The following is a 16,237-nucleotide window of genomic DNA, read 5'->3' as shown; positions in this document are numbered from 1 at the left end:
GCCAGATCTTTGCCTCCAGGCAGCAGATTGGAAGCCTCTTTTCTGGGGACTCTGACTAGCCCAAGATGAAAGATTGAAAAAAACGGACATATGTGGATTTTCCAACAAATAACCCATCTAAACCACTGAAGTTTAATGTAGAGAAGGCCCATATCATGCACTCAGACCTTCTATCCGCTTTTAGCTCTCCACTATTAATCATGAGCAGACATCAAGGACATAAGAGACTAGACTTAAGAGAAAAGCCTCTAAAGTGGAAGATAAAGACCAAACCAAATTAACAGGAAAAACTTAGAGGAAGTAAAATACTCAGAGGGAAAAAAACTAAAAAAACTTAAAAAAAATCCTCAGAAATTGCAAGGTTATTAACAACCTTGTCCTCTTCTATTGTGCACACTGATGGGTTTCTGTTTACCAAAGCATCACCTGAACTTTCAAGATGGCTTCATTCTAGCTAGTCTAAAAATTCAGTTTCTCAGTTGTTTAGTCTGGGTGGTGAGTAGATTAAGAAAGTGATGCTAGGAACTCCTGATTCCTCCATCATTAACTGTGCCACAATAAGGAAAAGGAGGCAGTGGTGGGAAAGACATGGTGAATCATGATATTAATCTAAAAAATACACAATAAAGTTCTTTTTGTTCAATAGTGTACTTGTTTAGAACTAGGGAAACCAGATGCCTTTCCGGTCAACATCATCTGGTTCTAGAAGTGAGCTGCGTCAAGGAAATCAGGACACTAGCAGCACTGACCATGAACCCTCTGCAGCTTGAGCAGTCATGGCTCACAGGGTCCTTGCTTCCATTGCACATGGACACACAGGTAACATACGGCTCACTGGGAACTGCCTTGGCTGTAAAGCAGGCACAGATTGTGACTGGGCTTTTAAGAGGCTCCACTAATAAGGGAAGAAAGTAGGAGAATGAGAAAAGGAAAGACTCCAATGAGAACAGGAATTGAGGCAGAGAATTTTTTGTTGCTGTTTTGTTTCACTTTGGTCTGTTTTTTTGGTAAGGAAAAACTGAGAGAGTTCCTTCTAAAAATCGTGTGTTGGATATTATCTTGCAGCCTAGAAACTAAGGAGGATATCACACAAGTAAGATATTATAAAATGAATCACTCTACACTGAAGATCTACGCTGAGAAAAAGGAAGGGGAATAGGTATTTCAGAACCTCAATGTAAGGGAGAAGAATTTAGCTTTACCATCTATGCAGGTGAAATGAGTACCCTGATTCAGAAGATATAGTGACCATAAGTTGGGCCAATGTGAACACTCCTCACAGCCTCAGAAATCATAAGGCTGTGGTCCTGTATAATATATTTCAGCTCCATTGCTTCTGATGAGCCATGTAACACATTAGTGTCTGGCTCATCATTCTAGGCTAGGTTTCCCAAAAGCCCATGGGTCAATCTTGAATGGCCATCTTGTCCATCTCCTGGAAGGTCCCTTCAACCAGCTTGCTACCAAGGTCAGTGAGTAGTACTGTGACCTCATCCCACCCAGCACTAAAAGGAGAATAACAATCTCTGTTCAGTAGGACTGAGATCAAGACCATGTATCTGGGAGTTAAGAGCATGGCCAGTCATCTCCACCTCCAGTTTCCAGCTCCCATAAGTCCCCAAAACATCACCTCAGTCACTGAACATTTGGGATTCTGATCTACAGGAAATGTTGGGCTCCTTTTCAGTTCCCCCAGTATCAATAAAACCTAGCACTCTGAGTTCTACCTATCCAGGATTTTTCCATCATCTCACTGTCTTTCCTTTTCTCTACAATTCTGAGGGTTAACCCTCGCCCCCAGTGACATCAGATCCTCAGAGACCCACAAAGAATGGCAAGAATGTCTGAAGCATTTTTGTGAGAATCAGATGCAATGTTAAACCTTGGTTCTGAGCAAGTTCTGGAAACAGGGCATGTTTAGACAATGACATCTACTTTTCCAAACATAAAAAGTATACATTTCAAACTGAAGGGTTTTTTGGCATAATTCTCTCAATTTTATATTAAAAACAAGAGCTTAGCCTCATGGCATGATTTTTAGAATGTTCAAACATTTAAAATAAGAAATTAAATCCAGTTGGAAAAAAATTCCTTTGGGGAGAGTAATCTAGTTGATTTTGCAGCAAGTCCCAGTTCAGCTATAAATTCAAAAGCTAAACCTTGAGTAAGTGAAGTAATCCAAGTGGAGTTGAATTACCTCTGCAGAACATCTGGGCAAACTCTCAAGATACTGGAACCCTGAGCAGAAATTCTCAGAGTGAGATTCATGCAGTCTCTGTGGCTTCTACTCTTCTCTCCCCTGCTGCCTACAAACATCTGTCTTACCTACTTGTCCCTTTCCAGAACCAATTTCTCCATACACAAATCATCAGATATCCAGATCCCTTCTCATAGCAATCTGATCCTGTCTGTAGGTTAACTTCAGTGGATATATATATTTTATAATTTTGTAACATGTGATGTCATTAAACTTATGTTTTTCAAATTGATGGTGCCTTACAGTGTATTTCAAGTTTAAAGTTAAATCCCATTACTGCAGCATTTCATAAATTGCTCATATTGGTGTGACAGGTATTACTAGGGAAATTTTGATTGAAGTTTCCAATCCCAAACAGACAACTCTAAAATGAAAATAACAGCAAGATCACAAATTCTATTAGTGCCACTTGAAACAGACATCTTACTGTTCTGGAAATAGACTTAAATCACTAACTTGAGTTATATAGGCTCATCACGTGACAAGCTAGTTAAAGAGAATCTGCAATGGTTCTGATTCTATTTGTTATGGACTGAGTGTTTATGTCCTTCCAAAATTCATATGCTGAAACCCTCAGCCCTGATGTGATAGTATTAGGAGGTGAGGCTTTGGGGGGTTAATTAGGTTTAGACCGAGGTCACAAGGGTAGAGCCCCCATGATAGAATTAGTGTCCTTAAAGAGTAGGAAGAAACTAGAGCTCACTCTCTGCCATGTGAGGCTACAGCAAGAAGGTAGCCATATGTGCAAACCAGGAAGAGGGCCCTCACCAGACACTGAACCTGTGGGTAACTTGATCTTGGACTCCTCAGCCTCTAGAACTGTGAGAAATAAATGTATGCTATTTAAACCATCTAGTCTGTGGTATTTTGTTATAGCAGCCCAAACTGACCAATACACTATTCTTCCCTGGGATGGAGTTTGTTGGAGTAATCAGAGTTACTTTGGCTGTGTGTTTAGATTACTGACTCAGCATTGGAGATGTTATCGGCAAAATGCTATTACCTGCACATTTTGGATGTTTCCGGTTGTATCCTGCTTACTGACCAAATGCTGGTGAACCTTCAGATGGGCTGCAAACAACTCCGGATCCTAAAGATGCTATACTGCAGACTTATTTCCAAGTAAGTATGTACCTGAATATGAAAAACTTTGAGAACTACTTTCTGAGAAAATAAAATATGTCACCACGGCACTCATAATACATAGTGGCTTTCAGAGTTAGGAAGGTTTCATTTTATTTTTTACCTAATTGAAGCCAATATTTTGGGCTGAACCAAGGGAAGCTCCCTCTAAAATAGTCTTTGTGGCTTCACATTCCTTTTCCAGTAGCCCTTCTACTCTTAGTACTTCCCCTTCTTTGACCATGCAGATGCTCAAAGCCTTAACTCTCCTCCTCATAGAATAATCACTAGCTCCTCCTCTACTCCTCTTTCAAAATATTTCCATTCAGTTAGTCTCCTCTAGGGGTTAAGAAACTAATCAGACTAAACTAGTTCACAATTATGGACAAATTACTAACAGTTATCCTAAGAGCCCCATCTCTCCCAAAGCTATTTGTTTGACAGTTGTTATTTAACTAAGATCTAGAGCTCAGAGTAAGGTATTCTGATGACTGCTACAGGCCAAATGCCTATTTACTCAATTTACAAAATGTTTCCAATGAAATAACAGTTGGGTAAATAAGCAATCTATAAAGGTAGAAGGTATTAGGTGTCCATCCTGTGAGTTTTTAGATAGAAAGCAGTTATTTGCTCCATTGTTCATTTTTTTTTCCTTCTATTGACTGAAAGTAAAAATGTGCAAGTATTTTAACTGACCTCTTGAAGTAACATGTGGAGTGTTCAAATGAGAATTCTTGACCAATCCCTGAAGGTCAGGTTCTTTTCTGAAGGTTGGAAAAATGAATATTATCAAAGTACAAAGTACATAATGTGTTCTAAGCATGTAGATTTCACAGAAGAATTTTCTTAATTAAGCAGCCCTGGCATGAGCTGAACCATGAGATGTGGTCACTTGATGCCTGAGGAAGAAAATGATTTCTGATCTAAGGATGTATGTGCTAAAATGAAATGAAAAACAAAACTACTACTTGTAAAATAGGCACTCTCACTGGGCTAAGGCTTGCCGGGGAGGAGGGCAGCCAACTGAAGCTGGATCAGAAAAAAGGGGGCAGGTTCTTAAAAATTTTTGGAGAGGAGTGGAGACTCAGCCCTTCTTGATAGGTCTGGAGATGACTGACATGGATATTATTAACTTCATTTAAAGTGTATACCATGCAGTGAGGTCCTATGAGTCCCTGATGACCTTGTCATATCGTTAAACAGCCAACTTTGGGCAAGATGACTAAATGAATTAATATATTACATAAAGGAGTTTAGGTTCTAATCTTTTAACTGTTTTTTTTTTTTTTTTTTTTTTTTTGTGGTACGCGGGCCTCTCACTGCTGTGGCCTCTCCCGTTGCGGAGCACAGGCTCCAGACACGCAGGCTCAGCGGCCATGGCTCACGGGCCCAGCCGCTCCGCAGCATGTGGGATCTTCCGGGACCAGTGCACGAACCTGCATCCCCTGCATCGGCAGGTGGGTTCTCAACCACTGCGCCACCAGGGAAGCCCTTGACTGTATTTTGCCGATCATTATTTTGGGGAGGTAATATTACTGAACTTCTAAAACGTAGGATTTTAAGTAGAATGAATGAAGACTTTCTAGCCAGGGCCTCTCTGATCCTAAATGTGGTGAATGTAATCATGGTATGGGATGTTAAAGTGTAATAAATATGGTGCTTGGTCAAGAAGACCCAAGATATCTAGTAATTTCCAATTCTTGCCTTTGACTACCCACTCCTCTTGCAAGGTCCTTAGATAAAAATATGCAAAGAAAATAAAACAAGTAAGATTTTACTACTAGGGGTTGCCCCCAAAACCCAATGCAAAACTCTAGTTAACTAACTGAATCTATGGAAAATTCCTTTACCTAATCCAGGACAGCCAAAAGGCCTATTTTGTTTTCTACCACCAAGCCTGTCTGTCCCTATTAGCAAGAAGCAGACAGAGACTTGGCCCTAATACCTAGAAGGGAGCTGGCTTGTCTGCCCATCTCATCGTCTACAGAGGCCAAACCACTGTAGTCTCCCTTATAGCTCCACTCCTGCTAAGATCCAGCAAGAAAGAGGCCTAGAATTCTCTGATTCTATCCTTGTCTAGCAATGGAGAAGGGCTATCCCCACAGCAGCGGGGTTAGACTAGTTAGGCTCCAGGAGCATCTGTCTTGACATCCTGCTTCTAGGAGAGGATGCTGTTTGTCAGTCAAGGAGCTCCCAAGATACTTGGGATTCATAACTTTGATTAGAGAAGTGGTAAGGCCTGGCCACATTCTGCTGTTTGGGGTCAGCTCTAGAGACTGTAGAGCATCTTCTTCTCCACTTAGATCCATGGGATCCTTGGGTGGAACTGGAATTGGTGCTGAGTATGTGGACCCTTCAAGACACAAGCTCATTATGACATCTAACCCCTTACCTGTGTTCACTCTAAAAAAGCACAGTTGTTTGCTCTTGCTCCCTCAACAGCAAGAGCTTTGTTTTGTCTGGGAGAAATGGAACATCCGGTAGTCAGGATATAGGAGATTTTTCTTGGGAAGAGGTTCAATGACTTTGAATCACAAAGCGATGTATTCCCACACATCTGATTCCGTTTGAACATAAAAGTGTACGATGCAGCCCTTAAAATCCAATTACAGCCCTCAGAAGAAACTGTTTTATATACAAATTCCCCCATACTCAATGGAATCTGAAAACACTGAACCAGCTTTACAAATCAAAGAGGTCTGTTCAGCCCACTCTATCTGAACTAGGGGAGTAGCAAACTTTTGGTCAATGAGCAAATTGGCAGAAGCGCCAATTTGATATGCTGTCATTCTACAAACCCAGAGCCTGAACGGATCCCAGGAAGTGATTCCAGAAGTCCCATGTGGAGACATAATAAAGGCTCCTTTAATTCAAGGAGAAATAAGTAATAACTGAGATTATAAATTTGATGGGAAAATCTAGCTGTCTACATTTGAAGCAGTTGTATTCAACTAACCTTTCAATTTATGGACCTCTGTGGGGAAAGCAAGACAGGCAATGGAGATGAAGAAAAGCATAGTGGAAAAGAGGTAGAAAGACCCAAACAATGGTCTCCACAACCCAGGAGCGTCTGAACCACAAAGAGGCAGAAGAGCCATTAAGTCTATTATTAGCAAAGAGCAAAGGGACCTTTCTGATATTTTTGTGTCTGGAGTCCAAAACTCTAAACTTTAGAGAGATGAGTAGAGAAAGTCTAGGTGGTCTTCAGAGCCCCAAACAGCAGTATAGAGATTCCTTGAAGACCTTATTTAGCAGTTCCTGGCAGCATAAATTACTACCTAGGTACTCTAAGATCTGTGTTGTCAGGAAATAAAACTCAGAGTTCTCTCTAGCTCATGGAAAGGTCTTTGTGGAAAGGCCTTTGTAATTTGGACCTACTGAATTTTATTATTAATATGAACAAATAATATTACTTAACAATTATCATTTGCCATGTACTGCGCTAAATCCTATTTTATATTTATTATCTAATCCTCACAAATACCCTATTACCATAAAAATGAATAAAGAAACTGGTATAAACAGTTTAAATAACATACCCTAAGTCATACAAATAAAAGACAGAGCCATACTTTGTACCTAGGTCTTATCATTGCTATGCTGCTCTTTTATTTTTAAATTAGTGATTTTCAAGTTTTTTAAAGCTCTAACATTCAAGAGATTTGATCAATAAGGGGAGACAAGTACTGTTTGCCCACTTTGCTTGCTGATGCATACATAAGAGGCTGATTACAAGTAGTCTTTGGTGTAGGCTCCAAATTCCCCTTTCTTTTAGCTTACTCAAGAAACTAGAAGGAAATGTGAGGGCAAGTGATGTTATTACAGGGATAACCCTGAATCCCCTTTAATTTATAAAAAACAAAAATCACTTACAAACTTCAAAATATCATGATTATTTATCATATGATACTTTACAACTGTGTAGCATATCGTGTTTGAAAATCATTGTTCTATACTGATCCAAAGAAACCTCTCGCCAGGTTAAATGTGTAATGACTAATCATTGCAGTAGACGGCTTCAATTCCCAACTCATTTCCTACAAGTTCTTGGAGTCACTCAGGCCTAAGTACCTGAGTAGAAGGTACTCAAAGGATTCCACATGCACTTGAAGAAACATAGAACACACAGTGATTCCTAAGTAGACATTTTCTTTTCAATATTTCCCAGCTCCCATCTATTCTAGAGCATTAAGCTATTAAAAAGAGAGAGAGGGAGTTTGAGACAAACAGACAGACATGTTTCTGGCAGGAGCATTCAGTTTCTACATTTTCAAGTTTCCTGATACTTTTCAAAAATGCTTGTGTGTAAACACACAGTTACACAGGATACTGTGAAAAAGAACTCAGAGAAACTCACTGGCGGTCACCATGCTGGTCTGTTCTCTTGGTTAGGTACTGAGTCTTAGGAGTCAGTCCATGTGAAGATGCCAAAGGGCAGCTCGTTCATGGCCCAAGGATCTTCTAAAGGGTGGAGAGAAAGTAGACTAGGGAATAGTCTATACCAGTAGCTAAATTCTAAAAATAATACCAGATTTGCCCTGGGCAGATTCAGATTCTCAGTTTTATCCCCAGGACCACCCTTGCTGTGAAAGTAAGTAGGATTAAGATAGGACCTAGAGACATTCTAGACTTGAGGAAGCCTTAACCTTTTGGCATTTGTGACCAGGTGAAGAGAGGTCTCAGACCTGATCCTTTGCTCCTCTCTAGTCTGGATCACCTCCAATGGTCAGGAGACCCTCTGATGTTTAGTTTCACTGAAGCTGACTGTGGGTAAAATGGAGAGCAGTGCTTACCACTAAAAGCTAAAGTAGGGGTGGTGTGGAATCAAGAAATAAGCAAATCTAAGAAATGCGTATAACTCTGTGTACTTCATCTATGGCTGGGGCTCAATATGCAGCTCTTTTTTAAAAATATGCAGTTCATTTTGATTCTGTCACATCACACTGCATTTAATGAGTAGTCTCCCTAGTCATTCCCTACTTTGCTTATCTATATTGAGTTAAAATCCTCAACTTTCTTTTTCTTGTTATTTTCTCAAACTCCCATTATTTGCTAATTTTTAAATATCACAATTACTATCTAACTTACTGGGGCTTATAACTGACTGAGGAACTCTACTACCCAATATTTATACATTCCCAAACTTAGCATTAAGAGTACTTATCCTCTTACCACTTATCTAGAATTCTCAAAAACTGCTGTTCCTCTGAGGTTAGAATTTATACATAATTTGGTCAACCACTTACAAATCTTTTACTCCCGAAACACATCCAATAGGTCAAGACCACTGTGGCCTCTAACTGTAGTAGTCTTGTTATCATCAGTGGCATTAAATCATTACCAACACCTGTGAAATACAGTATGCGTGTCCAGAGCTCTGCTCTTAGGATGGTGGAAACAGCAATCTAAGAATGCCTCTTCTAAACCAAAAAACAAAACAAAAACAAACCGGCAGAAGATAAAAGAGCTAAAGGACTTCTTGGTGTAAGCTACTAAAGTAAAGTCTCATGATTTGGCTGTTATTGCTAGATTTCAGGGAGATACAAAGAAATGCAATATATCCTTAAATAACTTCTTAAAGAAAAGGAAAATAACAAAGTTTAAAATTATAAACAATTAATACCATGAAGTTATGTACTGGAAAGAAATTAACTGTATGATCAACTTCCTGTAAAAGTTCAGAGGAGGAAAGGATTGGGTTGGAGTCTTGAAAGATGGGTAAAGTTTAGACAGGCAGAGATAGGCTGAAGTGTAAGTAACAATAGAGCTCTGCTGCCCAGGATAGTGCTTTAACCATTTGAAACTGACTGTGCCAATGTTTCAGCTTCAGAGCAACCCCGCCCCCAGCATTTGGTATTATATTGTGGTAGGTTCTCGAGGTAAAAAAATCTCCCAGGAAACATGTTAAAAAATATGGCAACCTCAACTACATAGAATTCAAAAGGGAGAAAAACCTTCAGAAGAAAATAGGGAAAGCTAAAGATATAACACAATTACTTTTGCATAATAATATCCTACTTAGAGGACATAGAAAGATTATACAAGAAGTTTAAAACATAGGATCACACATTTCAAAAAGATTAAAAAATTAACAGAATGTAAAATTTTATATATTTGACTATAAACTTATCATTTTCAAATTTCAGAATAAGTATTTCTCGAAAGAGAAGACACCTGTTTGCCAAGTTTTAATCCACAAGGACTGGTGGCTCAGAATTAGAAATTAGTATAACAACTGTTTTTATTCAAATTGTTTTTTAAACTTCTTTAAAGTTTTGCAAGTGCAAATGTATTAGCCAAAAAGCAATGTGGTAAGAGACACAATTGGCAATGCTTTGGTTGTCTCCCTGCTGAGTTTGCTTACAATTATTTTAAAACACCTAAGATTTGATTCAAGTGAAATGGTATTTCAAACAACTGATGTATCTTATCTTAGCCTTTTTGATTTCATTACCCTACCAGAACTCATATAGCCATTGAGCACAAACATAAGTCAAAGCATATGATAATACCAGCCTCCATATCAATGACTGTTTCCAAACTGCTGCAATTAATAACTCAACGTAATACACAGCAAAAACAGGCAAAGTAGCTCCTACATGGGCAAACATTATTACTCATTTCTGATCCTAGGGAAGCTGCCAATTACTCATTTCCTGTTTGGTACTGGTCTCAAGGTTCAAACCAACTTTCTAGGAAAATCCTTCTGTCTTGGAAATGACATTATTTTCAAGTTAGATATACTTTTTTCTGATGCTGCAATATTGTGCTTTATAAGACATATACATTTGGTCATTCAGATGATCAAAATATATTTCTCATATATATTTGGAGAGTGGTATGCCTGGAGAGAGCATGGAAACTCAACATCCTTTCCCTATACTTTGCCCTATGAATCTCTGATACCTGGTTGTTCTTGAGTAATATCCTTTAATAAACCAGTGATCCAGCAAGTAAAATGTTTCTGTGTCCTGTGAGCAGCTCTAGCTGGTAGATCAGGAGCCCAGGTAACAACCTGGTATCTGAAGTGGAGGGTGATCTGTGGAACTGAGCCCTTAATTTGTGGAATCTAATGTTATTTCCAGGTAGATAGCGTCAGAATTGAGTTGAATTATAGGACATCCAGCAGGTGTCTGAATATTGCTTGGTGGTGTCAGAAATGCCCTACTCCCGCCATGCTGGAATTGGGGTCCTGAACAACTTTTAGATGACTTCTTTGCTTCCTTCCTCCTAAGAGAGACAGTAACAATATTTTTAGTCATTTTGACCATGGACACCTTTGAGACTTCGATGAAAGTCACAAACCCTCTCCTCAAAAAAAATGCATAGTAGATACAAAACTGCATGAATTTTCAGGGAGTTCATGGGCTTCGCTGAAGTTCATCCCTGTATCCAACAGGGATCTGTGGACTCTAGGTTAAGAGCTCCTGCTCTGGTACACGGCCAGCCTTCACAGGTTGGCTTGATTAGGATACTCCCTCATCAAAGAAACTGGAAATATCAGGCAGAGGGCTCATTTAAGAGTGCTATAGAGTACCCTCAGTGTTCCTATGCCATGGCCATGCAGTTTCCTTACCCATTTACTGTATCTGTTAATCTGAACTGGCTGAACCACAGAACTATTGAGCTACTTAAGCTTTGGGATCCTGATTATTAGCACAATTTACCCACACCCTCCCCCTCAGGAAGGCAAGAGAGATGTGAAATGAATTCAAGTTGTGATAGTCAGTTCTTTAATTCCAAATGTGATCTAGTTTGAAAATTCTGCACTAGTAATTACTTCTGCAACTAGCTAATGCTCATCACTGTTATTACAGGGAAGCAGCTAAGAGAATGTCATCTATAGTTCAGCAGCAGGCATATAGTGCTACTGACCCTCCACTTTGGTTTGGCTATGATTGCGAAGGCAAGCCTCTTCCAGAGCAACAAGATATAACACAACTTAAAAATTCAGAATCGATGGCGAAAGAGTCAACATACAGTAGTGAAGAGGAAGCAGTATGACCTTCAACCTCAAGCAGGAAGAACAAAAAATGTAGAACTTGGCAACTTCATTTCGTCCAAGTATTTTTACTAGCTGGATCTTAACTGTGTAAACAAGCAGCAAATCATCTCCAGATTCTTATTCCAGCTACAAATGTTTCTAAATACATCTATAAGTTCTTCTGTCTAATAATCATGATTAAAAAAAGCCAAATCAAGCACTGCTACTATGTAAATTTTCCACTTAAATTTACCTTAATCAAACCAATAGTTTTGATAAGATTATCAAATTTAAGGTTACAGTTGTATGAAACAATCCTGAGAGATGTGATGTTATTGACAAGGAATTTAAAAGCTTCTCTTTAGAAAAGAAAGCAGAAGGCTATATAAATCAGAGTAAGAGTTTGTGTAAGGGCAACGACTTTAAGGATCTGTATATAGTTTATATATAGTAGTCAGTACATGTTAATCCCAGACTCCTGATTTATCCCTCCCCCTACCACCTTTCCCCTTTGGTAACCGTAAGTTTGCTTTCTATGTCTGTGGGTCTACTTTTGTTTTGTAGATAAGTTCATCTGTACCTTTTCTTTTTTTAGATTCCATGTATAAGAGATATCATATGATATTTGTCTTTGTCTGGCTTACTTCACTTAATGTGATAATCTCTAGGTCCATCCTTGTTGCTGTAAATGGTATTACTTCATTGTTTTTAAGACTAATATTCCATTACACACACACACACACACACACACTCCACATCTTCTTTCTCCATTCATCTGTCGATGGACACTTAGGTTGCTTCCATGTCTTGACTATTGCAAATAGTGCTTCAATGAACATTGGGGTGCAAGTATCTTTTCGAATTATAGTTTTCTCCAGGTATATACCCAGAAGTGGGATTGCTGAATCATATGAAAGAAATTGAAGACACAGATGGAAAGATATAACGTGTTCTTGAATTGGAAGAATCAATATTTTTTAAAATGACTATACTACCCAAGGCAATCTACAGATTCAATGTAATCCCTATCAATTTACCAATGGCACTTTCCACAGAACTAGAACAAAAATAAAATTTTAATTTGTATGGAAACACAAAAGATCCTGAATAGCCAAAGCAATCTTGAGAAAGAAAAACAGAGCAAGAGAAATGAGACTCCCTGACTTCAGACTATACTACAAAGCTACAGTAATCAAGACAGTATGGTACTGGCACAAAAACAGAAATATAGATCAATGGAAGAGGATAGAAAGCCCAGAAATAAACCCACACACCTATGGTCAATTAATCTATGACAAAGGAGACAAGAAGATACAATGGAGAAAAGAGTCTCCTCAATAAATGGTGCCGGGAAAACTGGACAGCTATATATAAAAGAATGAGATTATAATATTCTCTAACACCGTATACAAAAAGAAACTCGAAGTAGATTAAAGACCTAAATGTAAGACCAAATACTATAAATCTCCTAGAGGAAAACACAGGCAGAACACTCTGACATAAAATGCAGAAATATCTTTTTGGATCCATCTCCTAGAGTAATGGAAATAAAATCAAAAATAAACAAATGGGACCTAATTAAACTTAAAAGTTTTTGCACAGCAAAGGAAACCTTAAACAAAATGAAAAGATAACCTATAGAATGAGAGGAAGTATTTGCAAATGATGTGACAGACAAGGAATTAATTTACAACATATACAAGCAGCTCATATAGCTCAATATCAAAAAAACCCCAAACAACCCAATCCAAAAATGGGCAGAAGATCTAAATAGACATTTCTCCAAAAAAAGACATACAGATGGCCAACAGGCACATGAAAAAATGCTCAACATCGCTAAATATTAGAGAAATGCAAATCAAAATTATAATGAGGTATCACCTCACTCTGATCAGAATGGCTACAAGTAATAAATGCTGGGGAGTGAGTGGAGAAAGGGAACCCTCCTATATGGTTGGTGGAAATGTAAATTGGTACAGCCACTGTGGAACAGTGTGGAGGCTCCTTAAAAAACAGAAAGATCTTCTTTTAATCAAATTTGCACTACGGAAGAATTTTTCAAACTATGCTATATCAAAAAGGCTCCCAATTTTATGCTAGGAGATACGGGTTACTGATTGTGTATCTACAGATTAATTTTTAAAAGCTTTAATCTATGAATTTTACCATTCTGGTAAAAGATAACTCTCTTTGGATTTTAACAGAATTCAACTGATCACATGCCAGTGTATCACTATTTGATACTACATAACGCTGATGTTTATAGAGTCCAGGAAAGGAAGAAATCTGTTCTGACTACCACAAACAATGTTGGTAATATTAGATCAGTCTTTTAACCTTTTTATTTCCTCCATTACTCATCTCTTAAATGGGGTTACTGTCTTTTGTACCCCACAAATGTGAAATAAGGATAAAATTTAAGGTAAAAGATATGAAAGTTATTTTGAAGTTTTTAAAGGTATTATTTTTTTTAAGGTATTTTACAAGGTATTATTATAGGGTACTCTGATATCAGCTAAATGCTTTTAGTAATTCTCCCCTTTCTTAGGTTGGTTTTGAAAGTTTTTGAAGTAGGTAGTATCATTTAGCTGTAGAATCATTCCTGGAAGTGGACAGGGGAATCAGCCGAGTAGGAAATTTTAAGACCTAACCCAAGAGACATAAGATGACTGTTCCAGAGAGCGATTTTTAACTAAATTTGGAGATTCTGGCAGCTGCATATAAATTGGCTTCTGACCCCTAAGTGTCACAAGCACACAACTGGAGAGACCTATACAAGAGGCAACTGCTTTCTGAAGGAAAAACACCTGCATGGGGAAGACCAGGGTTAAGAAGAAACATACCCTGTTATGTTCTCTAGAAACCAGGCAGGGTATTTAACTGTCAAAGTTTGCTCCAAAACTCTTTGAGTAAGGTCTTCTTTTAAACAAGAAGAAGCGACACATTTGTTAATTATGAGGAGACACATTTTATAGTTACAGAAATGAAAGAAAAAGGGTAGGTGTTAGAAAAAGTGGGCTATGAAAGGGGACCAAGAAGTAGAGCAAACAGGTGGTGAAATCTTTAAGTTCTCAGTGCAAAGTACTCAAGGTATCCAAAATATTACTTCGGTCTTCAGATCGTAAGCATTTGAAATATATAGGTCTGTGTTCAAGAGAGTAAAATATGTGATATTTCCTTTCTGTTTGGACTTGACTATGTTATCCAAAGATGTACCATTCCTTTAATAATTTTAAATACAGTTGACTGCTGTTTATGCTCATGACTTTTCTGGCTGTTGTTGACCAATTTCATAAACTTTATTTTTAGTTATGAAAGTATTTATATAATTGCATAAGGTGAAAAAGATTATAAAAATTGCCTCATTGCTTCCCAGTTTCCTCTACTTAATAATTTAACACACAAACACCACAACCACATCAAACATACTAACATGTAAGTGTTGTCCAAACTCATACAAATTTTGATTTCATGAAGGGTGAACTAAAAAGTGACTCTGAGACACCCCACAAAGCTTTTAGTTTCATAAATAAGAAGTTATAGTGTCCTTCTCTGTCTCTTGTATTAGTCTTTAAAGTCTATTTTATCTGATATGAGAATTGCTACTCCAGCTTTCTTTTGATTTCCATTTGCATGGAATATCTTTTTCCATCCCCTCACTTTCAGTCATGTGTCCCTAGGTCTGAAGTGGGTCTCTTGTAGACAGCATATATATGGGTCTTGTTTTTGTATCCATTCAGCCGGCCTGTGTCTTTTGGTGGGAGCATTTAATCCATTTACATTTAAGGTAATTATTGATATGTATGTTCCTATTCCCATTTTCTTAATTGTTTTGGGTTTGTTATTGTAGTTCTTTTCCTTCTCTTGTGCTTCTTGCCTAGAGAAGTTCCTTTAGCATTTGTTGTAAAGCTGGTTTGGTGGTGCTTAACTCTCTCAGCTTTTGCTTATCTGTAAAGGTTTTAATTTCTCCATCAAATCTGAATGAGATCCTTGCACTGCTGGTGGGAATGTAAATTGATACAGCCACTATGGAGAACAGTATGGAGGTTCCTTAAAAAACTACAAATAGAACTACCATACGACCCAGCAATCCCACTACTGGGCATATACCCTGAGAAAACCATAAGTCAGAAAGAGTCATGTACCAAAATGTTCATTGCAGCTCTATTTACAATAGCCAGGAGATGGAAGCAACCTAAGTGTCCATCAACAGATGAATGGATAAAGAAGATGTGGCACATATACGGAATGGAATATTACTCAGCCATAAAAAGAAACGAAATTGAGTTATTTGTAGTGAGGTGGATGGACCTAGAGTCTGTCATACAGAGTGAAGGAAGTCAGAAAGAGAAAAACAAATACCGTATGCTAACACATATATATGGAATCTAAGGGGAAAAAAAAGGTCAAGAAGAACCTAGGGGTAAGACGGGAATAAAGACACATATCTACTAGAGAATGGACTTGAAGGTATGGGGAGGGGGAAGGGTAAGCTGTGACAAAGTGAGAGAGTAGCATGGACATATATACACTACCAAACGTAAAATAGACAGCTAGTGGGAAGCAGCCGCATAGCACAGGGAGATCAGCTTGGTGTTTTGTGACCAACTAGAGGGGTGGGATAGGGAGGGTGGGAGTGAGGGAGACGCAAGAGGGAAGAGACACGGGAACATATGTATATATACAACTGATTCACTTTGTTATCACTTTGTTTCTGTTAGTGTTAGCAGAAACTAACACACCATTGTAAAGAAATTATACTCCAATAAAGATGTTTAAAAAAATAAGTTAAAGACAGAACTCCAAATAAATTAAATATTAACAAAAAGAGACTATTACAAGTCATATTTGGAAAGGCTTATTAGAAAATTGGA

The 16,237-nt window shown here is 38.1% G+C and overlaps 1 protein-coding gene across 1 annotated transcript in view; it reads left to right on the top strand.

The window, feature by feature from the left end:
* Positions 1–11,383, top strand: part of LOC131762438 (F-box and leucine-rich repeat protein 13-like) — a 55,039-nt gene extending 43,656 nt beyond the window's left edge. Inside the window, exons 6-7 of the mRNA XM_059073989.2 lie at positions 3,216–3,379; positions 11,197–11,383. Of these exons, the coding sequence (XP_058929972.1) occupies positions 3,216–3,379; positions 11,197–11,383 (351 nt within the window). The remainder of the gene's footprint in view (positions 1–3,215; positions 3,380–11,196) is intronic.
* Positions 11,384–16,237: the final 4,854 nt, after the last annotated feature.

The sequence above is a fragment of the Kogia breviceps genome, chromosome 9, assembly GCF_026419965.1.
Source record: "Kogia breviceps isolate mKogBre1 chromosome 9, mKogBre1 haplotype 1, whole genome shotgun sequence".
In the NCBI taxonomy this organism is placed as follows: Eukaryota; Metazoa; Chordata; class Mammalia; order Artiodactyla; family Physeteridae; genus Kogia; species Kogia breviceps.
This window is presented reverse-complemented; position numbering and strand designations above follow the sequence as displayed.